Source organism: Poecilia reticulata, chromosome 8 (assembly GCF_904066995.2).
Source record: "Poecilia reticulata chromosome 8, P_reticulata-male-v2, whole genome shotgun sequence".
Taxonomy (NCBI): Eukaryota; Metazoa; Chordata; class Actinopteri; order Cyprinodontiformes; family Poeciliidae; genus Poecilia; species Poecilia reticulata.
In genome coordinates this window covers 5,054,193-5,079,109 of record NC_088837.1, presented here as the reverse complement: position 1 = coordinate 5,079,109, position 24,917 = coordinate 5,054,193, and the positions used below count along the sequence as shown (strand labels likewise).

General features: G+C 42.7%; 3 protein-coding genes across 4 annotated transcripts in view; all 3 read right to left on the bottom strand.

Annotated features, from left to right (window-relative positions):
* LOC103468356 (serine/threonine-protein kinase N1-like) overlaps nt 1-13,472 on the bottom strand; it is a 47,856-nt gene extending 34,384 nt beyond the window's left edge. Inside the window, exon 1 of one of the 2 annotated variants that reach the window (XM_081609672.1) lies at nt 12,960-13,472. In XM_081609672.1, coding sequence (XP_081465798.1) covers nt 12,960-12,986 — 27 coding nt within the window. In that variant the 5' untranslated portion in view covers nt 12,987-13,472. The remainder of the gene's footprint in view (nt 1-12,959) is intronic. The other variant, XM_081609674.1, reaches the window with a different exon arrangement.
* A 937-nt stretch (nt 13,473-14,409) lies between these two features.
* On the bottom strand, nt 14,410-16,282 carry LOC103468354 (G-protein coupled receptor 183-like). The gene has a single exon (XM_008415381.3). The coding sequence runs from the start codon at nt 16,013-16,015 to the stop codon at nt 14,915-14,917; it is 1,101 nt and encodes a 366-aa protein (XP_008413603.2). The 5' UTR covers nt 16,016-16,282; the 3' UTR covers nt 14,410-14,914.
* A 3,633-nt stretch (nt 16,283-19,915) lies between these two features.
* LOC108166519 (uncharacterized) lies at nt 19,916-24,908 on the bottom strand. The gene has a single exon (XM_081609670.1). The coding sequence runs from the start codon at nt 23,924-23,926 to the stop codon at nt 22,871-22,873; it is 1,056 nt and encodes a 351-aa protein (XP_081465796.1). The 5' UTR covers nt 23,927-24,908; the 3' UTR covers nt 19,916-22,870.
* Between the last annotated feature and the right edge of the window lie 9 nt (nt 24,909-24,917).

Here is a 24,917-nt window from a genome sequence, read left to right as displayed (position 1 = left end):
GTTTGGTCTTAGATGAGAGGATTGATAAGCCGCACATGCTGAATATGAGGTTAGTGCCCACAAACAGCGCTTGGAAATTTCTTGCACCTATTAATATTTGTTACGTTGTGCGAACCTTTGATATATTTTATTTGGATTTGGAATTCGTACACCTTTCAGACTCTACCAGCTTTAAACATTTCTGGTCATTCTTCCTTTTGATGGAGAGCTTTAATGTGAACTCCAATTTTCAAGCTAGTCAATCCGTCGACTCTTAACTGATTTACATCTGGACTTTAACTGGGCCGTTTGAACCAGGGATGCACCGATCCACCTTTTTCACATCCGATACCAATATCTGAGGCGTAGAATAGGCAGATAACGATCCGATACAGAAAAATAGCGCTGAATTGACTAAAAACGTTTAATGCACTAAATTACAAATTTACTTGATAGCTCTGCACGAGTACAGCACATTTAGATACACCAACAGCTTCACAACTTTCATTTATTCAGTTAGCGAAATTACAAACCATGTAGGGGACACAGCAAACATGTGGAGGAAGTTGCCCTGCGTGGAAAACCAGGACTGTACACACAGTCCCCATGGTGACCCAAGATGATGTGAGCCTCATGTTGTAGCAATGCATTTCTTCAGGAGAGGCAGAAATGTTAATAGAAAGAAAGTAATCCTGGAAGAAAAGCTGATAGACGCAGCAAAAGACTAGATTTCACCTTCCAGCAGCACCACAATCCTAAACATACAGCCAGAGCTCCAACAAAAGGGTTTATGTCAAAGCGTACTGCAGCTAGAATGGCCAAGTCAAAGCCTAGATCTACAATTTCAGTCTCTGAATGTGTACAACTGGTAGAACGCAGCTGGGATTGCAGCAAAAAATGTCACGAAATCCTAATAAAACACATTGAAGTTTGTGGTCGTCACATGACAAACTGTCAATAAAGGTCATGAGATTTTAAACACTTCTGCCACAGACTACATGTTGGCTACTTCTGTTTACTCATATTTCACTGACTGTCCCTCAGTTCTGAGAGGCGAACTGCCGAAAAGTGTGTCGCTTAAGATCCAGACGTGTTGAGAGTCCGGAGCTGTGTTCCTCTCCCGGTTCTATTTTTGCTGCTATTACTCAGGAACAGAGAAGCACAAAGGAAGGGAGCCACGCAGCTGCTCACACTGGGCCCAGCAGGTCAAACTCTGGTTGGCTCCCAAAGTCGTTCTGTGACGTCGCGTGAACCCGGGGCTCAGCAGTGCTTGTGAAAATAGCTGACACTGACTTTGGTCTGCTGCTGTCAATGAAGAAAACAGAAGCATGCATGTGTTTAAATGTATTTGGTGTCTTTTCGTCGTGGACTTTGTTTGGGCAATTTTCTAAATCTCATTGAATTTGAATTGTTCTTTCTTTATGAAAAGCCTCCGATTGTTGTTTCGCGCCTTCCTGTTTCTGATTGCGACACACCTGGGTTATGTTACCACCAAGCGGTCAAAAACAAGATTTCTCTTGTTCTGATTGTGATCACTTGAGGCAATAAGAAGAGATACTGCACTGCTGTGTAGATGCCATGTGATATTGTGAGCATTGCTTCGAAGGTTTGAGGTTAAGAGGAGAGCAGAACCGAGTCTTCATGGGATCTGAAGGGTGCTGGGCGGCGATGCCACCCTCAGCAGTTCCCAGTATGTCCCAACAGTCCTGAGCTCATAAAAGTGAAACAAGCTGATAAGAATAACAGTTTCTTCCTCACACAAGAGGAAGAAATGGTTGGTTGCCATTTAGAGCAGCAACGAGGCAGCCCTTTAGAGTGCAACTTACAGCGCCTTGCAAAGTAGGGGCTCACCAATAAATAGGCCCGATTTTCCTTAGTTTTAAGAAATCGGACAACACTTTAATGAGAAACTGACCTTATTCATGTGCCATGTTTTTTTTTTTTTAATAATCCACCTAAGAACAAACAAACATGAGATTTTAATTGCGGTTCTTATTTAAGGGAAACACGTGTTTTTACAACGTTAGCGGAACATCGACAAGGTTTTGTGCATATTTGTAATGGAAACGCAGCAACTGTTGGCAACTTTTTCACTATATTTAGCAACTTTCAGATGAAACAAAAAAAGATATCTGACAAAATAGGAATCAGCAGGTCAGTTTTATTTTGTTTAGAGATCGATGATTGGCCATAACGGTGTAATCGGTTCTCTGCTATTGCAAAGTATTCATACCCCTTTAAGCCACTGATGAACCTCAGTTCTTCAGTCGATGCCCTGCATATTTTTGACGTTTTTCAAAGTGCAACCCACCAGGTCATTAGGAGGAGAATGGAGAACTGGAGTGCAAGAGAAGGTAATTCAGTCATTTGATTCAGGTACGTTGGACCTGCACACATCTAAAAGTTGCAGGACACCGTCCCCCGAGGACTGGAGTTTGACGTCCCTTGCCAACATCAGTATGTGAATGACTGAATGTAGTCTGAAGAGCTTCTGGGGTCCTCTGGACTTGATAAAGTGCTGTACAAGTCCAGGCTATTTACCATTAACCATCACACACTGGGACAAATTTGTACGTCACTTTCAAGCAGATGGAAAATGATGCAAGGTCTGAAAGTCGTTGCATTGCGTCTCGGTTTAGACTCTTTGAAGCAAAGGTTTCTAGAATCACCTTCTGTTGCAACTACGGCTATAAGTCATTGTCTCTGCCAGCTTTGTGAGCTAAAACATTTGCTCATCTATCTCACAAAGGAGCTCACTGACTAGATTAGGTGGAGAGCGTACATTTTCAGCTCTTGCCACAGATTTCCAATAAGATTTAATAGACTTGGCCATTCTGGCATGAATACACTTTGATCGAAACCATTCTTTATTAACTTTGGCTAGACGCTTAGCGCTGGCCTGAAGATCTCCACGGTCGGAGGACAAAGCAAACTGAAGACACTTGTTGCTCTCTTCCTCTCCCACTTAGCGCTGTCGTAATCGCCGGCATCAGTAAAAACAGATAATCATCTGCATTACAGAGCGGCCCTGCTGCCAGATTCATTTTTAATCTTCCATGTCCATTACCGTCGCGTCTGCACAGCCATTCCATTACACATCGGGGGCATTTTCCGCTCCCCGTCTCCCAACACCGACCGCTGCCTGCGACTCGCCGGGATGTTGCTGTAGCACTAAGCACAGTCGTAAAGCACGTCGTTGACTCGTTGGAGAGTGCAGGAAGACCCGAGTCGACATTTTAATAACCTCAGTTTGATCTTCCGGCGGACATCCTAAATGATTTACACAACATCGGGGTCTGGATCGGGCCCAGGGAGTTAGGGATGTAGTAATGGATCGGGTCCAGAAGAAGCTCATTCACTTTCAGTTCTTCATCCTGAGGTTCGGGGGGGGCGAGGGGGGGCGTAAGACGGTGAGTTATGGAACATTCATGAAGGAACGCTACACTGAAACTCATTTAACCCACTCTGCTGGGAAGTTCCTCCGTGTTAGCGGGAACAGTGTGTGTGTGCCACTCACTAAAAATAGACTGAGACAAGCAAGAACATCATGGAGCAGCATGGCTCACAGTCAGAGTCCAATCTTTACCACTTAATGCCTGGATTTATTAACAATTAATAAATATAAGCTCTACTTTACTCCCAAGATTAAAAGCTAAATAGATATTGTTTACGAATTCAACAGATATAAATCTGGTCGTTTGGAATAACCATGACCACTAGATGGCAGTAAAGTGTTGAATACGCTTCAATAAGCGTGAATCGTTTACAAAAGCAACCATGACAACCCCCTGACCTACTGGCGGTTCAGTGTTTACAGATTTTTCATTTTTGGTCAAGTAAATTTACTAAAATATTTTTTACATTTCAGCTTGGGAAGCTGTAATAATAGCTGCGATGCTGCTTGACATGCTATTGGCTGGAGTTTTCAAAGCAGCCAATCCGGTTGCACCGTTCGTTCTGCTTGGCATATTGGAGGTCTGCTGTATGAGTGACATCTAAAAGTAAACCTTTGAAGATTCTGTCATACCAGTATGATACAAAGCTTTACAGATGCATGAAGGCATCTTTTAAATGTTTTACCATTAGTTATTTTATAAGCTTCATTTTTATGCTTGTACATTATTCACAAATAACTTTTGCTTTTGTTATGCTGCTCATCAGACATTACTTCATAAAGGATAGGTCTTTCCAAAAAATAAAAACATAAATTGCTCAAATTTATGTTTTTTTTTTTTTATTGATATAATTTCAGGTCTTTCGTTTACTTACTACAGGTGAACAACTTTGTTTAAATCCACTGGATGATAGATCCACTGGGGTTGTCATGGAAACACTAGTTGTTCATAAGCCTGTCGTACTAAGTAATTAATCAATTAATTGCATAATAAATTAAAATTCCTGATTATACATATTTTTTGAAGAGCATTTTCTTAAAGATACGTCATAATTCATTTTATCTTTGATTTTGATTGCACGTGGTTTTTATTCTCTTTTTATTAATTGTTTTTGGTTGTCATCTTTTATTTTGGATATTTAAACATCTACCAGTTATGGTGTTAGTGTTTTTGTTTACTTATCATTTATTTTTTGTAGGTCTTTGAGAGAGCGAACTTCCATTTTCATGTCATTATCAATACATGACTTGAAAACAACAACTTCATCGTTTATCGCAATATGTGGGACAATTTATCGCCCAGCATAATGTATTATCATGACAGGCCTAGTCGTTCATTTTACATTTAAATTTGTATAGAAGTGAATATCTTTTCTTTTCTTTCCTGATTTGCTCTTCCCTCAGCTCTCTCAGGTTTAAAAGCTGCTGTTATGTGACAGACAGAGGCAGATCCAGTCAGCATGCTGCAGAGCTTCGTGCCGTCTTATGACTCCACAACAGGCCGCCTGTTTGCTGCAGCAGTGATCACAATGGACAAAGTTGGGAGCGCAAACATGCAACCGCTCACCGAGGCCTCTTGAGAAAATAGTCTTTGACAAAAGGCATCATTCATGTCTGCCCGCTCCTCCTCCAGCTGCGGAGCGGACGCCGGTCGCCACATGCTCGCACACAAGCGGCAGACAGATGTGCGCTCGAAGGGGGTTGGAGGTGGTCCTCAAGACCCTGGCTCTCACCGGTTCGACCCGCCTCACGACGCCTCCGTCAGGGTCCTCCGGGACTGCGCATGAGCGCGAAAGCGCCGCTGCACGTTGTAAAACGGCAAAAGGAGATTTGGCGACAGAATTTATCTGGAATATGAGGGATTTGGGGGGATTAACGGGGCAGCGGACACACATTCCAAGGTAGATTGTGTAAGCTGTTGACTCATTCGCAGAGAGAACCAAGATGGCTTTTTTTATATAAAGGAGGCTTGCAGAGGTTGCAGAACGTGGATTATTAACACCTTTAATCAATTCTTCTGACTTTAAGGTCCGTCATTCAGTAAAGCGCATTCGCCACTGTGATCCCGTTCTACAGGGATTTGCTAAAGTGCTCGTATACAGTTTCACATTTTCTCCCAATGCAACCACAAAATTCTGTCTAATTCATTGAGATTTGATGCCGTAGCCCAACACAGCACAGGATGGATCAGAATCGTGAAGTGGAAGTGAGATGAGAAACGGCTCTCAAACATTTTGAGAAATAAAAATACTAACAACTGTTTTGCCCCCTTTATTCTGAAGCTCCTAATAAAGCCCAATGTCAGCTTGCCAATAGTCAACATGTGTAAAATTTTATCTTATTCAAACTCATTTTGGCCGTTCGCATCCAGGATCTTGTTCTCGATCCATATCTCATGACCGTTGGTGAGGTCAGAATGTAGATGGGAGTGGAAAATCGAGTTTCACTTGTTGACGCAACTCTTTCTTCACCACAACGGACCGGAACAGAGTCCACATCACTGCAGACAAAGCCCCATCACCTGTGAACAAGACACCAAGAAGCTTCAGCTCCTTTTGAGCTAAAGGCAAAGACTGAACCTCAACCCAGAGGGGGCCAGTCCACCTTCAACCACATCTGTGAATAATGTAAATAAAGTCTGCCAGTGTGTAATTTAAGCTGCAGAGAACATTAATAATCGATGAAGACCAAGAAACACAGCCGATAAGTCAGGGATGAAGTTGTAGGGAAGTTTAAATCAGGATTAGGTTAGCTTTGAACATGCCATAAAGCACTGTCAGTCATCAACTCATAATTTGCGGAGGCCTGGACGGACAGGCCAGGCACAGAGAGCATTAATCAGAGAAGTGGCCAAGAGATCCAATGTTAACTCTGGAGGAGCTGCAGAGATCCAAAACTCAGGCGGGGCTCTCTACCCTTAGATTAACTTTTGGTTTTGCGCTCCACATATACAACCTTTGTGGAAGAGTGTCGAGAAGAAAATTATTGTTGAACGAAAGGCCAACAAAGTGTCGCAATTTCACACTTTCATGTACGGACGTGCAACAAAATGCTCTAACCGGATAAGAAACTTTTTCACATGTCATGCGCTACATATGGAGGGGAATGGGCACCAGAGCGCTCTCGTAACACACCCCTGGTGGTAGCAGCTTTCCTTGAACAGAGCTAAGTTTGTTAGTGGCAGAGAAAGAGTGCAGACTGGGCGAGAGAGTCTACAGTGGAAAGGTTCAGATCAAAACATGTTTGTGTCGGGGTGCTGTGGTGGCGTAGGGGTTAAGCACCTCCTCCACGTGATGAGGTTTTAGACCTCGACGTGGCTGTCGCAGGTTCGATGCCCGGCCTCATGACCTTTGCTGCATGTCTTCCCTCTCTCTCATTACTTACTTTCCTGTCGTAGCATCTTCAAATAAAGGCCACTGGAGCCAAAAAAAAAATACCTCAACAAGAAAAACCCTGTTTGTGTATTTGAATTAGAGATGCACTAATCCGATGTAAATACCTGTATCAGTCCCAATATTGAAAAAATTCTAGATCGGCTATCATTGATAATGTGCCCGATCCATAAGGGCAGATCTATTCAGTCTAGTTCTATGCCTTGTGCTCTGAACAATGTCACACTTTGTCATTAAATTACATTGTATTTAAAATTCCTAATTGCACTTTCTGAACCATTTGAAAGAAGGTCTGTTGCAGTTTATTTTTCATGTTTGGCCAAGACATTGTTTTCATCAGTTTCAGTTTCTTTATTTACTTATTTTCCAGTTCCTTTGTTATTCTATTTATTGTACTTTATGTTTGTCCAGCTTATAAAAACCCCAATGAAACACATTCACATTTGTGGCACGTTGCAAATAACTGATAATGGGTATCAATTATTTCACTAAGCATTGTAACCAGCAATTAGAAATTGATCCTGGTTCTTCAATGTCTTTATGATGTTGGTTTCTTCTTTCATCTTTGCAGCAGACAGAGGCTGCTTGGTGCAGCAGCTGCTGTCTGGGCTGGTCCGCTGAACAGAACTGGACCTGATGAATGGAGCCATTACACTGAAACCCGGATGGACCTGGGGGGCCTGCTTCAATGGATGCTGGACAATTGTCACATTTTTCATGTCAGAACTTTTCCCGACTCAACTTTACAGGGTTCTCGGTCCTTCAGTTTGGAACGTATCACACCTACAATTTACGGCAGATTGTTCCAGAGTGGACATGTAAGGACAGAAGGAAGGAAGTGAGAAAGGAATAACGGCCACACAAAGAAGAGGTGGACTGTAGGAAGAAGGGAGTAAGATGAAAGAAGGAGTAAAACAAGGACACAGAAGAAAGACAGGAAGGAAATGAGGAAATAAGGGGCGTCGAGGTTCCGACCTCGGCATCCCACCTTTCCTGTCTCTACTGCTGGAAAATGGAAAAAGGCCACCAGAACCACACAAAAACAATATATAAAAAAGGAGGAAAGAAAGAAGGGATCAAGGAAGAAAAGAAAGGAAGGACAAAAGGAAGAACGGAAGGATTGTAGGAAGGCCACATAAAGAATGAAAGGAAAGAAAGTAGCAAGGGGTTGAGAAAGGAAATGAATAAGCTAGGAGTAAAGGCAGGGAGGATGTAAGGAGGGAAAGAGAAATGAAACAAGGAAAGAAAAAGGAATGCAGCAAGAAGGAAGGAATAAAGCAAATAAAAAGCACAGGGAAGGAAGGAAGAACATGAGGAAAGAAGAAAGCATGGAAAAAGGCAAATACACAAATTAGGCAACAGAGAGAAAAAAAGAAGAAAAAGATTTTAAAAAGAAATGAAGAAGGGAGGCAGAAAGGAACAAATGAAGGACATAAGAGAGGAAAGAACACAAGAAAGGAAGAAACTAAGGACTCAACATCTAGACCAGAAATCTTCAAATTCACGTCTCAATGTCCTTTTAAATGTGTTTCTGCTTCAACATACCTGCGTTCAATAATGAAGAAATCAGCAGGACTCTGGAGAAGCAGACAGCATAATGAGGAGGTAATTCAGCCATTTGACTCAGGTCAAATGGCTGAATTGTTGGACAAGAGACACATCTAAAAGTTGCAGGACTCTGACCCTGAAGTTGAGGGCAGCCGATATAAGCTGTGGGTTGTGGAACAAAACTGTGAAATGAAATTTTTCTTCTTCTTCTTCACTAAAATCAAATCCCAGACTTTTCCAGATTGTCTGGGAACCCTGGGGTTCTCTTTGGCATTCCCAGCATCAGCATTAGACATCTTGACTTCACCTAGACCGATGTAGACAAATCAGCTTGTCCTGCAGACGAGCTCCACCAAGACGTCCGCTGGTATGCATCAGTGGCCATAAGCTCGTCTCCCGGGGTCTCTGGGAGGCAGACAGATTGGTGCGTCCACATGATAATCCTGGACTTGGGCAGCAGGCGGTGGGTGGGATGTTTGAGCGTGAGCCTGGGGAGGGTGGCTGCGAGCCCTAATGCCACCCGTCTCAGAGACGGAGTGGAAGTCCGCGGTCTTTTAATCCTATTATCCATAGCAGTAGCAGCTGGAGACAGCAGCATGTATATTCCGACACACGTGACCAGAGACCATCAGCCCGGCCAGGCTGCCTCTCCACTCTCTGTGAGGATCAATAAAAAAGTCATTTGGGCGCTTCTCCTTCTCAAAACACACAGAGGAGAGGCATCAGCAGCTCCAGCGCCTACGGGGTCTCTTCCAGACATCGACTGCAGGAAACAGGCAGGAATAAAGAATTCATGAGAGGATGGCCGTGGAGAGCGTAGGGCTTCCTCAAAGGGTGCGTGGAATCGGCTCAAAGCCTAGAGCCTCGCGGGTCGCCGGGGTTTTACATCCTGAAGGAGAGGCCGGGCCAAAACATAAACAGGCTGCGAATCGATAAGACGCAAGAGAGTGCCAACAAGATAGCAAAGATACCCGGGCACTCCAGCTGCTTTATACGTGGATAGTCTCTGGGATAAGAGGGTTTTAACAGATGGAGGGGGGGGGAGGAAGAGGAAGAGAACTGGGTCATTCCAGACATTTTTAGACATCAGTACGACCTTGATGATGTGTTGAGGAAAAATAGGGGGAAGAGAGCGCACAATGGAGCAGGTGCAATCATGACAATGAGGCGTCCAGGGCCAGTGTGACAGCTCCAGTCCATCGTCGTTACGGAGGTGGCCCCTTGATCTCAATCAGCCCGTCTCCAGGCCCACAGCGACGATGCCCGCGAGAGGAGGAATTCATCATTTCAAGCAGAATCTGCTCAATTTCAGCAAAAGCCACCGACAAATGACTTTTATATAGATTCAGCACAAAACAAAGCAGATCAATCCTACAGCAGAGTGACTTGGTCTCTGTTTCTGCCCTGCAGGTTTTAGTCGTTTCCTGGCTCTAGCATGTCTTGATCGAAAGAAATGATTTACCTAATTGTTGTGCCACTAAGTTCTGCAACTTGGACTGGGTGTGTTGAACCAGGGAATGTCTAAAACCCAGTGGACACTCTGGTATTTCCAACAACACATTTTTATCTCAAGAAAGAATAGCTTGGATGATAAACAGGGACAAGACAAGAACAAGAAATAGGTCGCAGAGACTCAAAGAATGAACCAGGGCACACGCAGTGTGGTGAATTCAGTGCAAGGGTCAGTTAGCAATTTTCAGACATGCTCCATACATTTTAAGTCCAACGGTCCCTTCATTGAAGTTGTCTGCATTTTGTCAAAGTACGACTGGGGAGGCACAGATTAATTTTCAAAGAAAGGCAATTGGCCGATACTATAATGAGAAACTGATCTCATCCACTGATCTTATCTACAGCCTCAAAGGTGTGAAAATCAGCCACTGCCCCCTTTTGCTCTGTCTTGAGGGAGGTCTGACTGAGTCACATCTGCAGGTAAACGGTTACGTGTCGTCACCCCACTGTTGCCAACTAAGCAACTTTTTCAACATATTTAGCAACTTTTCAGAGAGAAAAAAAATTGCTTTTGGCCAAAATCGTAAAGATTGGCGATTGGCCAGCAAACTGCAATCGGTGCACCCGACTTCTGTGGTAGTGCTTAGACAGTTTCCACTGTGTATATTAATGCTTATTAAGGTATATTTAATGAGTGAACTATTAAAATAGGCATCTCTAAGTGTTTTTAAAGGGCGTCTCAAGTATTTGCTGATCTAAGCTAATCTTAGTACCTGAATCCTGTCATTTCATAGGGTCCACTATAGCTCAAAAAGTTCTATTTTAGTCTCATTTGTGACTTTTGATGGCAGTCAGATGTGGTTTTTTGGGGTGTGAGAAGAACAAGGGCCTGAACGCAAACGAATGCCGCACGTTTCCTGTCAATAACTGCACAAACAACATACAATTTTCCTTCCACTTTCACATTTATTCACTCCTGAGTGTAGCTCTGCCACGTCAGTAAAATGCAGAAAAGAAAGCTGCAGTTGTAGCATTAAAGAAATGGTTCGAGGTTATGAATACATTTGGGAAAACACTAGATCTATAAGTCTGTGACACGGCACATTCCAAGGTTTGAGCCGTGCTGACTGAAAACACTCGCATTCAGTGGAAATTAAACCCGAATTGAGAATAACACGGCTGTGGAGTGCTGCTTGGTGTTGCTGTAGGCTGCACCATATCCCGCTCCAAGGCTCCCTGCAGCCCACATCAGCTGTTAGCGTTCCTCCACATGCCCACATGCGCAGCGCAGCCTTCCAGGAAACACCGAAAACACCTTCTCCATTCAGGGAAGAATCGCTCTGTCACTCAAACTGATCCCGGAACAAACTGAGCCGGGGGGGAACTACGCGACAGCTCTCTTTTATTTTTACATCTCGTATCTTCACACCGGCTGCCTGGCGGTTTGCAGAATTACAGAGCCAAAAGACCAAACGCATGCAGGCTAACCTGAGCAGACAGAAACAGGAAATATGAGGTACGCTTTTGCGGTTGTGATATTTTGCCTTCTCAGAGCAATCGCGGGCAGCTGGGGGTCAAAGGTCTCTGGAGCGCCTCGCTGCCGTGAATTTTTTAACATTCACCTCCTCCAGTGACACCAGCGTAACTGGAAGCCTTAAATCAGACACCAGCACGCTTCACACGACTCCACCTGAGGATGAACAGTCAGTTCAACCGGGCCGATCCGGCCTGCCTCCAGAGGGATGGTGGAAGTAAACGCGGTTGGCTCAACTGTGACTATTTCTGTCTGTGCGACACATCTGTGATGGAGCAGGACTGCTGAGGAGTCACAATCAGAATGTGAACTCAGCAGTTTTTTTTTTTCCCCTCCAAGAAATTTCCTCATTTAAAGACTCTTCGCCGCTGACTGTGTGTGTACGCTGATGACACCACGATTCAAAATGCATTGGGGATGCTCCAAAAAAAATAAAATAATAATAATAATCGGTCCTGATTGCTGTAGTTTTGGGTGATTGGCTGATAGTTAAATGAGAAACTGATCTTATCTACCTTAACAAAGGTGTGAAAATCAGCCACCGCCCCCTTTAGCTCCGTTCTTGAGAATGGACTGACTGACAGATTGAAAAATTAACAAAAGTCACCTCAGTGTTGCCAACTTAGCAACTTTGTCACTATATTTAACGGATATGTAATGGTGAATTGATAAATAAATTGTATCGATTCACTTAATTTTCTGTTTCTGAACACTTAATTTGTGGGAAATCTATTCTATTGGAATTTCACGTGGCCAACCGACATAAACTGGAGCAGAACTGTAAAAAAAAAAAAAGAAAAGAAGATATTGTCTCGGCTCCCCGGACACTCAGCTGTTAGCGGAGCTAGCGACAGTCTTCAGTCAGAGGCCTTTTCAGATTCGATGCGAGACTGACTGCTACCGGAGGTCCTTCTTTGTCCCACAGCATCAATATACACAAAGATACTTTGAAGATAGCTGGATGATTAGATTTACAACGTTTACTTTCCCTTTTAGACAAAAAAAAGTATTTTTTAAATTAAACTGAATTCAAGATAAAGGGCATAATAAACATTTTTACATCCAAATGCAATGCAAAATTTCAGATTACTTACTTGTTCTGTCCTATGTTTGTGTGCATTGTCCCGCTTAAATAAATGAATAAATTAAATGAAATGAATTCACACCACACTGAAACATGGTGGCGGTAGCATCATGCTGTGGGGGAGCTGGTAAGAGTTGTTTTGGAAGATGGATTGAGCAAAATATATAGTAATCCTGGAAGAAAATCAAATGATATCACCATGAAAACACCCACAGACTGAAACACAGAGGGTGGCAGCATCATGGTGTGGGGTTGTGTTGCTCCAACAGACACAGGAAGATCCAGATTGTAAAAGTTTGGCACAGAAGTTCACCTTTCTTCAAGACAACAACCACAACCTTACAGCAAAAAACTACAGATAAATGGATTAGATCAAAGTATAATGATGTGGGTTTTGGAAACCACAGATTAATTTTAATTTCACATAGATTACATTGACTTTTGTGGCTTTTACTGTCGAGATGTCGGAAAAGTTTAAAGAGCTAAAACTTTTAAAAGGCCCTTCAAGTATTTAGAAATAGACAACTTTGACTGGATATAAGCGCAGCCTTAAAAATACAAAGTTGGAAAACTAACCTGTAGCTCGTTGTTGTTGGCCATCATGAGCTCCAGCTATCAGATGACTTCAATGATCTTAGGCTCAGGCTATGGCCGTCCGGGTCATAGTAGAAATCTTCCACTCAAGTCCGTCAATATTAGAATAAAAATAGTTTAAATAAGCAGCAAGTCCAGGTGAGTGTTTAGATCCCGAACGTCTGGAGCGCGGCGGCAGGTTGAGCAGAGAGGGCGAAGGCACCATCACCTCCAAGCGGCAGGACGTCAACTCTTGGACGGGGGGGTCCGCATCACGCAGTCCGGTAGTGTAGGTAGTGGAGGGAGCGAGGGCTGCTTGCGGGGCTTCCTGCTCATCGTCGGAGAGGACAGGAGCCGGAACCCCGCCGGGACTCGCCGGGACTCTCCGCGCTGCGGTTACCTGGAGCCATGTTATTCCCCCCGCCGGAGGCGATGCGTTGCTGCTCGGCTCTGCGGTGAGCTGGGAGCCGCCGGCTGATGCTGCAAGGGAGTAAGTGCACGAGGGAGGGGTCAAACCAGCAGAATGCACAAGCACAACTTCCGGAATGGACCTTCAGAATAAAGGTCGTGATATGTTGTACTTCAGAATTCTAGTAAATGAAATAAATATTTGAAATAATAAACAACAACTCTTCTAAAAACATATTTTCTCTTATTACCATTCAACCCAACTGTGACTTGACTTTCTTGACGATTTTGGTATGATTTTATTTTTTACTACTTTATGTTTTGTGTTTTTTTAATTCAGCTACTCTGTTGTGTGCTTAACTTTGTCACTTTGTTTTGTTGTTTTCCTTTATCTTGTTTTTATCTTATCTCTGGTGTTTGTTTTAGTCGTGGCTGGCGCTAAATCGGTTTATAAATAAAACTAATGATGATGATTTTATTTTGAATTTCACAGTTTGCTTATGTTGTGATCTCGGGCTTCCTCGCGCAGCTTGATTCAGCTGGAAATCCTCACTGCGGCAGCCGAGCGCCCCCTGCTGCAACTTGTTGATCACATTAAAGCTCTGCTGCGTGTGTGTGTCTGATGTCAGGATGAAAACAGCATTAAAAGAAAAAGTCGGCGAAAGCTGGTGCGTGGAGTCCATCACTGTTTGTTTAAAGCAGTATTTTAGACCAGAACCGGCCCAATGCATAAGCAAACTCTGCCCCTGAGAAGAGCGGGATGAATAACTCTAAATTTCACTTTGATTTTTCAAGAAGAAATGTAGTTTTAAATCTTCACAGAGGATTTTAGAAAATTCTAGCTTGTGGAAATAAAAAAAAAAAAACGGCTAGGCGTTCAATTGGGAGCATCACTGTGGATGCTATAAAAGCGAAGCAATATTTCACTAACTAAACTAATAAACACTTTCCCAATGGAAAGTGAAGAAAAAAAAGACAGATTAATCACAAAATCGCAATATATATAACCAACTAAACATACATGTTATCAAAAAAAATAAATCTAAAATCTATATCTGCAAAGATGTTAATTAAATTTGATTGTATTTTGTCATTGTAGATTTGCTCTTTTCTATCTGTTGCTATTCGAAGAAGATTAACTTACCTGTGTTTATTTTTTGTGCTTTAGTTTTAGAGGGTAGTTGAGAAAACCAATTGGTGACTTTCTGAAACAACAGTGTCCTCCTGCACGATACTGAACTTCCAAATATGTTGCTTCATCTTTTTTGATATTTCATATGTAATGAATTAAGAAAAACATACGAAATGCCCTGAATACAGCAGATTCAACTCAAAACTTGTCAGATGTATTTTATTTTTGTACACAAGATGGCGCCCAACCCAAACAGTTGACTTCCCTTTGAACCACATGACAATACATTTAATATTATGAAGTTGCTACACTTTCTAGTTAAAATGGTAAACATGGTTATCATTGCATTTCTATCTAAACCTATTAAGGAATCTTCTCCAGTCTCTTTGATGACATGCTGTTCTGTTTTCATATAAATCTAAGCAGATGGTTTTGGTTCAGAGACTTCTTTACTTTTCTCTCTGCTGATGCAGGAAGAAAATTTCTTAATAAAAGCTTCTGAGAGGAAAGGAACCTTCTCCAGACGGGACAGGTAGACAAGTGGCTGGATAGTGCTGCTGATGTTGAGAAAAGCGAAGCCAGCGGGCTGCACATAGCAACGAAACACATCAGAGGTGTAATGGTCTTCGAATGGGAACAGTGCAACGAGAGGCAGATAGTTGAACACAATGATACAGAGGATGGAGAGCACCATCTTGAATGCCCTCTTCTTCATGGGGTGCATTTCGTCTTTCCCAACGCCACGGGATTTCTTCAGGACCCATAAGATGCTTGCATTGCACAGCACCATCCAGGCGAAAGCTGCCAGGACCTCACCAGTGAACACCTTCTCGAAGTTGGGGAGACCGCCCACCGTCTTGGCAGCAGAGTAGGCAAAGGTGAGGCAGAGTACCAGCAGGGTGAGGCCCAACCTGTACTTGATGGACTTCAGCTGCCCAAACGCAATCGGAAAGAGCACCGCCACAAATCGATCCAAGCAGATACAAGAGAGAAACAACGGGCCGCTGGTGTCTTTTACTCCGAAGGAAAACTTAATCGCTAACCACACCTCTTTGCTTTGCCAGAGGTAAAGATTTAAGAAGCTGAGGGGCGTCATGCTGCCAAAGTAGGCATCCATGAAGGCCAAGCAGCCCAGGAACAGGTCCGAAGTGGACGGTTCTTTGCGATTGTGGATGAGAATCGCAATAACAAGGAGGTTGGCAGGTATTCCCACTACTACGTTGATAGCCTGAAAGGTAAGGTCAAACAGAATTGCCTCGATGTACATGTCACAGCCCTCAAACACACTGAAAGGTTTGAAAGAGGCGTTCATATAAACTGTGGTGTTATAGGGGAGTTGTGCAGGAACAGAGGTTGAATTAAGAGGCAAGGTGTATCTCTCCATGTTCACCAGCAAAAACAAGGACCCTAAAAGGAAGAAGCAGAGAAAAAGCATGATTTTCTTCTGACTTATACAGTGACAGATCAAAAGAATGATATTTCCTTTGAAGGCCAGAGTTAACTTGAAGATTTGCTCCATTTTCTAAGCCATCTGAGTAAAACTCCAAACTGTCTTTTCAGACATGATGTTCTTTAGTAGCTCCTTTGGGTTGTGATCTCTGAGAAGTTGAATCTCAACAGGAACAAAGTCCCTGCAGAGGGAGCCGTCAGACACTAAAAACATGTTACAAACACCGACAGGACCTCTCCTCCGGCTGTTATCTTGTTATTGTGTCTGTGTGGGCTCTCCTCCGGGAAACCTGAGTCCCTGAACAAGAAGACGCTTGAGACACCTGAGGGGCTTCTTCTACAGGCGCCACCCTTTCATAGGAGCATAAAAGAGAACCAACTCTCAGATTTAAACAGCAAAGATCATTCTTTGCACACAGACAGTCAATGATGTTAGATGATGTTAGAAGGTCTCTTCAACTCAAGACCTTGACGGTTGGTATCCTGCAACTTTTAGATGTGTCTCTGCTTCAACACACCTGACTAAAATAATCTGGTCCTCCATATGAACTTGACTCCATATGGAGGAGGTAATTCATTCATTTGACTCAAGAGTGTTGGACCAGGGACACATCTGAAAGTAGCGGGACACTGGACGTTGAGGACTGGAGTTGAACACTCCTGATCTAGAGCTAGGCAATTGTTTCTCAAGCAATTTCTGAACAAATGGTGCTAAAATGGGAAATAGAGCAAATAAAGCTAAATGTTGATAAGCTGATGTAATACATTAGGGTAATTTATGCCGGTGTTTCTCCATTCCGATCCTCAGGTACCACTGCCCTGCATGTTTCAGACGTGTCTCTGTTCCAGAACACCTGATTCAAACGATTACATGAGCTCCTTTGCATGCCATCCAGTGCTACAGAAACCTGTTAATCACCAGCCTGTTCAAGACGGGTTTGTGACAGAAGGGAGACACCTAAAGCAGGCAGGTCAGTGGTCCTTGAGAACCGGCATTGAGAAGCACTGATCCGGGCATTGTCCTCATTATCTGTGTATTTTCTCACAAGTAGGAACACGAGCTTCTCTGAAGATTTTCTTCAAAGCTTTAGAAATGTTGGCAGACGATCTGAAACTTAAAGACTGTCTTAAAGCCATGACACCTGAGCTGCCTCCAGCAGTGAGCCACTGAGACCAGAGCCTGTGGTTACTCCTCATCACCAGGGGGTCTGTTCTCCTTTATTGAAGACCTTTATTTAGCTGTGGTCCCTTTGCGAATCTGCAAACAGTGTTTTCAGCCTCCCTTGACTGAAGGCCTCTCTTCAGGCTGGTTACACTCCTGTGGGGTTAATCTCACTCACAGAGGAGTGAAGCTTTTAGCCAATAAGCTTTTCCTTTGAGATTACAGACTGAGTTAATTCAGTCTGTATTTTAAAAGTTCAATAAACAAATCCCAATCTGAAACAATACATTTTTGTTCTTGTTGGTCTAGAATACAAGTCCACTCGTAATTTTCAAGTTTTTGAAAAAAAAGACTTGAGTCATCGGCATATAGTTGAATTATTTGTGGATCTGACCTATGAGCCACAAAGCTGTGAAAGTAGACATCTGTAACATTTTGAACGTTTATAACTGAAAGGTTTCTCTCATAAAAACTATTTTAAATATCTATTTACTGTCTATGCTGCTCATCTTTGCAGTGTTGTAGGGTGGCTGATGCCTCCCTCCAGAGGTCACTGGGTGAGAAGGAGGGTCCACTGTGGACAGGTCACCAGTCCATCACAGACCAAACTATTTTAAATATTAGCTAAATATACTGTAATCTGCACCTAAAAATGTTTTTCCTTCATTAGGATAATTGTCTTTACATCTTTGTAACATACTAAGAATCGCAGTATACGTCAGTGTTCTGTTATTAACGCCGAGTCCCTTATGTGGTTTCAGAAGGTGAATAAAAGTTGAAATTAACATGAAAGTTTAAAAAATGCCTCTGATTTGTATTTGTAAGAAAAACCTGCAAACTCTATTCATTTTTCTTGAATTATTCTTATAAATTCTAGTTTATAAAGTCAACATTTTGTCTTATGACTAGAACTAACCAATCAGTGATTCCTGGCCTTAGCAAACTGAGTTTTAGTTAGCTTTTTATCACAATGAAAGAGTTTTTTTTGTTTTAAAACAGCTATTCAAAAATGCATACATGTAACAGAGTCCAAAGTTTATACTCACCAGTTTGTTGTTCCTCTGTGTTGAGCCCTGAGATGGATGCAGAGTTGTTCGAGGCGTTCGTTTATCTGTTGTCTGGAGTGTCGTCAGAATGACGCCGACCAGTGAGGGAGGAACGTTCACATATCCAGAGAAAATATTGACTTTTTCAGTTGAGCGCTTTTTATTTCCCAAAGTGGGAAGGTTCTCCATTACGCCAAATAAAGGTGACTGAAAGTGAAAATTCATCTGGAGAGAAGACTCGTCTCTGTATTTATCTTGCCTTTCAAGGATATTTCTATTAGGTCTTTTTTTTTCTTTTGCTAATTTTATCAAAGTGTTTGGGAAGATGCTTGGAAACTGCATCTTTCTTTTCAGAACGGGAGCATCAGACCTCCAGATTTCATTATTTTTTAAACGTTTTTTTTCTTCTATCACTGGAGACATTCAGCTCAGAGACACAGACGGTTTCAGAACGTCCAAAAGAGGACCCGGTGCCTTGAAAAGCAGGCCACACAGGTCCTCTCTGCAGTGTTGAGTAAAGGGATGGAAAAGCAGGAATTGGAGATTTGTGTGCCAGGGAGTTTCAGAAGTAAACAAAGAGTAGTTAATTACATTTGAGGCGCTGCAGAGGTAAGGAGGACCCGATGTTCTGTTCCCATGTGGGGAATTAAGACAAAACCCATGATAATTGTTACACCGATGCGTAAATCACACCAGAGAGCTGCGCAGAAACCACTGTGAATAGGTTCTACTGGCTCTTTTGAAAAGGTTTAGATGTTTAAGTCCCTTCTTAATTTTCCACATGGGAACAGAACATCGGTTCCTCCTTACCTCTGCAGCGCCTCAAATGTAATTTACTCTTTGTTCACTTCTGAAACTCCCTGGCACATTTTTAAAACTTTCAATGATGCATAATATGTAGAAATTGTGTAAGATTTTGAATATGTGATCTGAAATTTGTTAGGTGTCCTTTTGTATTTAAAAATATGATAAACAGTTAAATAAAACAGGTCTGGACTGTGAAAGTAGCTGCCAATGTTCAGAACAGCATTGCAGAATGCCGATTCATCCGTGTGCCGAGTGAAGGTCCATCCTGACGTTCGTGGAGCCAGAGAGAAACTGGCTGTGCTTCCTGAAAGTTTCAATACAGAGCTTCTTCTTTGTCACAGTCGACTCAGACAGTTGACTCGTTCCTCTGTCTCAACCTTACTTGAATGTGTCGTTTGTCTAAAACCAACATTTCAGAGTTTCATCCTTTGAAATATTTTCCTTTCTAAACACTTTCAATGAAGCAAAAGTTCCAGTTATTCAAGTTAATTACTCAATGATACTAAAACTGATACGTTTGTGGTACTCCAGCAAATGACAACATTGCTTTCGTGAATGAAAGTTTTATTTGGCTCGCAGAGTAAAGACGGATCAATAAGACCTCTGTGTCTCAGGATCCGGTCAGAGGAGGAACTGGGACCAACACATAAACATGGAGAGCGGATTCACCAGGTCCCACACGGCCATTTATTCATTATGAAACAGACTGAATGTTTGTGAACCACTGTAATGACTAAATGTGGTCGCTGAAAATCAGCTTTGAGACAGACAGGTATGCACATTTTTCACATTTTGTGACATTACAACCACAAACTTAATTTTTTTTAATCTGGAACATTGACACAGATCAACACAAAGCAGGAGCATAACCATGAAGAATAATGCATTGTTTTTGATTAATTTATGTGAGAAATTGCAAAAGGAGGCAAAAGAAAGCTCACACATTCAGTGAAGGTATTTTGAAACATTACATTTATTAAAATATGGATGTAAAAGCTTTACTTCCACATATTTATTTACCTTTCTGTCGTTTATCTTTGAATTAGCATGGTTACTAATACAAATGTGAAAAGTGTAGCATATATTTTGTCCCCCGTTATGCACAGATATCCTTAGGAGATACTCCATTAATCAAAGACGCCTTCAAAGATGACCAAGAAGACTGCCATTATTGAAAGAAAGTCATAAAGGAACTAGGTAACCAAACTGCTAATGGTTAGCAGAAGTAGTTCTACAGTTGAACATGAAATGCTTGCATTTGGAAGGCATGTAAAACTGTAGATCATCTGCCAAGAAATGGAGGGAAATGTTTGGTTTCCCTCCATTTCAGGGGAGGGAGAATCAGGGGTTCTCCCTCCCCTGATTAGAATCAGGGGAGGGAGAACTAACCCTTGAGGAACTACACATGCGAGAGGAAAAGCGTTCTACTAACTGAACTGAGATCTAGAACAAAACAAAGCCAATTCTTTTTTGTTTGAGTACGGACAGGAAGTCCAGGTCACTCAAATGCACCACAGTGAACAACACAAATGTGAGAAAATGCATTTAATGAGACAGTCGATGTATTTGTCTAGTTTTCATAGCATATTTGACTTTAGCTCTTCACCATGCAAATTATTCACGACACAAAGTACGACTAACTCTCACAGAAACAACAGCATGTAAACGGTCACATTTCATATTAACAGTAGCAATACAAGAGGTTTAATAGACAAAAACAGAAAAGGAGCTTCAGGCACTGTGCTGTTCCTGAACAACATGGGTGTATATTTGCATGCAACATAGCAGAGTTGTGGTAAAATAGGTAAAAACTTCTATCAAATGTAGCAGCATACAAGAGCAGGGAAATGCATACTTCTTTACACAATCTGATTTGTCATGCACAATAATTGGAGTATAAATAGATTAGAAAACAAAGTCTTGCTTTTAATTTTATCTTTCAAATATTAATTTAATATTATTTATATAACTTTTTAAACTTATGAAAAGTGCATCGTACCAACAGGCTGTTGAAAACCAACATAAAATCGGTTTGACGTAAAGTCTTGTGTTGTGCTTCACACATGCCACCAGCAGGTGTCAGTGTTTCCTTCTGATATTTCTAACTGAAATCACCTACCTTGAGTAAACAAAGAGAACAGGTGCTTTTTCTCCAACAACACATCAGGCTTGGATTTACTGGCCTGTGTTTGTATAACTATCAAACATATTTCTCCTAAATTGTACCAATCACAATAAAACACATCAAAGGAAGATATTTGTACAGAAAATACAAATGAGGTGACTAAACTAAACCTGGTTTTAGTTCTTATCGATATCAAACCAGCGTGGTGCCCATCCGGACCGACTTCATAACATCCTCTTTCTCTGCCACCATGACATCATCTGTACCCTCCAAGACGCCCCGAATACTGACCGACCCAGGAAATGAGGCTACGATCCTGGAATGTGAGAGGGAAGAGGGCGGATGAATGTCCCCCTCACCCCCCCACCGCCCCTTTACCCTTTTGCCCGTCACCCTTGAAGTCTTTCCTCTGAGTAGAACAAGGAGCTCCTTTCTCCTGTTCCTCCCCGGCTTTCCTCCATGACTGACGGATCTGTTAAGGACTGGTCGTCCAGTGAAGTCACTGTGGGTACTTAGCAAGAAAAGTGTAGCTAGGGACCAAATAAAGACTTCCCCAATGCACCCCCTTAGATATACAGGGGGTATATATTAGGAATTCAGAATAAAAAAAATTCACAAATATATTAATCTGTTAATTGTATAAAGACTTACCTGCAAAAGGACATTGGAAGACATAACATTTGGCTTTAGTGCAACTTGTCATAGCTTAATCCCTCATTCTTGAGGGTGACCAATACACAACCTTCCAAAGGTATTCACACACTTTGAACTTTTCCACTTTGCATCACTGTACAAGTTTTTACTTGAATATATTTAAGTGGCAGAGATGAGATCAAAGTAATGCCTAAGTGTGAAGTAGAAGGAAGATGAAAAATGTAAAAAAAAAAAAAAAAAAGAAAAGAAAAACCCAGAGAAGTGTAACTAACCACTGCAGCTCAGTGAGATTGGATTGTGAACATTCAGGTGGAGCAATTGTCAAGTCTAGCTCACAATTCTCAGCTCTAAACTTTGACTGGGCCATTCTAACATATGAATATGCATTGGTATCGACCGTCCCAATGTAGCTGCCACATTGGCACCAATTGCCACCTCCAACGAGAATTCGCTCTTCATCTTAATCCATCTTCCGTTTAAGTCTGACGAACTTCTGTTCCCCTGCTGAAGCCTCCCCCACATCATAACAAGATGTTGCCACAGGATTTTATATTAGAAATTATGCGTTCTGGCTGATGTGCAGTTTAAAAAGTGAAAGTTTGTTTTCAACTGGCCATAGTGCCTTCTTTCTTCCATATTGGTTGTGTTGTCAACGTGGCTTGTGGCAAATTGAACATGAGGATCCTCATGGCTTACTTTTTGTCACTGTTCCGTTCTGAAAAAGTTCAAGGTGTATAAGTACTTTAGCAAGGCACTGTGTTTGGTTTTAGATTCTTATAACGATATACGAGAGACTACAACACAGGAATGTTTTAAAGTAGTTACAGTGCCTTTCACAGTAAAACACCAGAGTGCCATTAAGTTCTTGTGTAAAAGTTACATGATGCAGAACAAGGACACAGTGCATGTCTGTGTGGGTTACAGGGATCACACCAGTACAAAAACATCAGAAATTCAAGTTTGAATGGTTGTGTGTTGAAACTACACACTGAAATCAGATTTAGATTAAACAAAAAAATATTTTCCCCAATGATGATGTATTATGATAAATAGTAAAGTGATACTTTTGGCAGTATTTAATTTTTTTTTGTGAAGTTAGAAAACAAAAAGAGTCAGAGTTGATGAGGAGAGTCAGTGCTGGGTCTCCACCTCCACCACGGTCCAGTCTCCAGCTGGGGAGCTGCCCCGGCTGTCTGGGGAGTAGCTGCTGACGGAGGTCACTGTAGCCGTAGGAGGGCTGAACTGTGGAGGAAGGTTGGGCCACATGCTGCTTTTCAGCGGGCTTAGGGTTCCCCCGGTCCCTACGGGTAGGAGCAGGAGAGGGGGGCACCCTCCATCACTGGACAGCATCAGGGACTGGTTGATGAGCTGCTGGACAATGTCCACCTTCTTGTTCCATTCCAGGTCGTGTGGAGCCACCTGACGCGGGGGCCTCTGGAAGCCCTGAGAGACGGATTGGGAAGGCAGCATCCTCCTCTGTCCCACCAGAATGTTCCTGTTCGGCTCCCCCCTGACCTCGTCCTCCTCGTCGCTGGTTTCCATGGCTTCGTAGATGGTGCAGAGGCCAGATGATGGGGACAGCATCACGCCGGTTGGGCTCCTCCTCAGCTGCTGCTGCTGCTGGATCTGCTTCTGCTGCATGCGGTACTGGTGCTCCAGCTCCAGCTGCCACTGCAGAACCTGCCTGCGGTGACGGTGCTCCTGCTGCTGTTGCTGCAGCTGAAGCTGGAGCAGCTCTCGGCGCTGCTTCTCCAGCTGCTTCTGCTGCTCCAGCCTGAGCCGCTCCTCCTCCAGCCACTGCCTCTTCTGTCTCTCCTGCTCCTGACGGTGCTGCTCCATCCTCCTCAGCTGCTCTTCAATTATGTAGCTGCTCTCAGTGCTGGATTTGGGCGCCAAAGGAGGGGGTGCGATTCTGGAGAAATGCTCTGCTAGTGCCGGATCTATGGGTCTCCTGTTACCCGGCACCAATGCCAAGTAGTGGCCGTTGGCTACTGGAATGCCGGGAGAGTGGTTCTGGTTGCGGTTGTCTTCCTGAGTGCGTGTTTGCCACTTGTAGTCTTCGTCCACTTCAGAGGGCTTTGCGTCTCCTGTGAGACAGTGAGGATCACTTGAAGCATCTAGCAGAGATGCATGCATCAAACAGAACAGGTGGTGGTGGAACAAGGGGGCCGAGGAGAAGTTGGACATGAGGGAAGAAGTATAAATGTGAACAGAAAGAGGGGTTTATAAAATGTAACTGCCTTAAAGATACCATAAACCATATTGTTTAAAAAACAATCAATGTTTTAGCATGGGCAGTTGGCATGACTTGTTGCTCTCTGAAGACTGTTTGTCAAATAGTTTGATGGACGACAACACCAGCGATACAGTGAACCACCGAGGAATAAAACAGATGTGTGAAAAACACAGGGGATAAAACAGATCAATGGGTTTTACAATGTCAAAATATGAAAAAACCCAAACCTCCCAGTTCAATGCGTCAACTATACACCTAAGTTACCGAAGTCAAATCTATATTTGACGCATTGAAGCGAGCAAGAGCCAAATGTCATTGGAAGGTTGTAAGGTGACAAGCCAAAAAGAAGAAGGGTATGAATACATCTGCAAGGCACTCCCATCACTAGTGCATTAAGTTTGGCTCAAGGGAATGTTTGGACGAGAGTTGGAACAAGGTTTACGGTCTTAATGAGCTAGAGAGGGCAGGATGTTTGTGCTTTAACACTTGACTGTGTTCCACAGGCCTGAACACAGAGGATGTGGTCCTGCTTACCAGTGTGCTGGATAGGAATAACACTCAAACAGGTAGCAAATTGTTAGGAGGAGTTGCTACCATATTTAAACACAAAGCTTTTAACAAGAGTGGTGTCATTCTTCAATTTTTGAGAGCTGGTGGCCCTAAATGGATCAATATTTACCTCTGGAGTTGTACTCTTAATTGAACGTCAACAGTAGACTGAACAAATATACAACATAAACTAATGGCGTTGAAGTAGAACTAAATTTGACATTACAAGAAGTTGTTATTCCCTGTAAGGATGATAGATAAGCCACTGTGATTCCGCTTCATTACGTCTTGGATTTGACCAAAATTCCATTTCAGATACACCATTGTATCATGTTGCATCGCTTCCTGTTTATCCGTTATTCCCAGATGAAGAACAGAGGATACCAGGGGGAG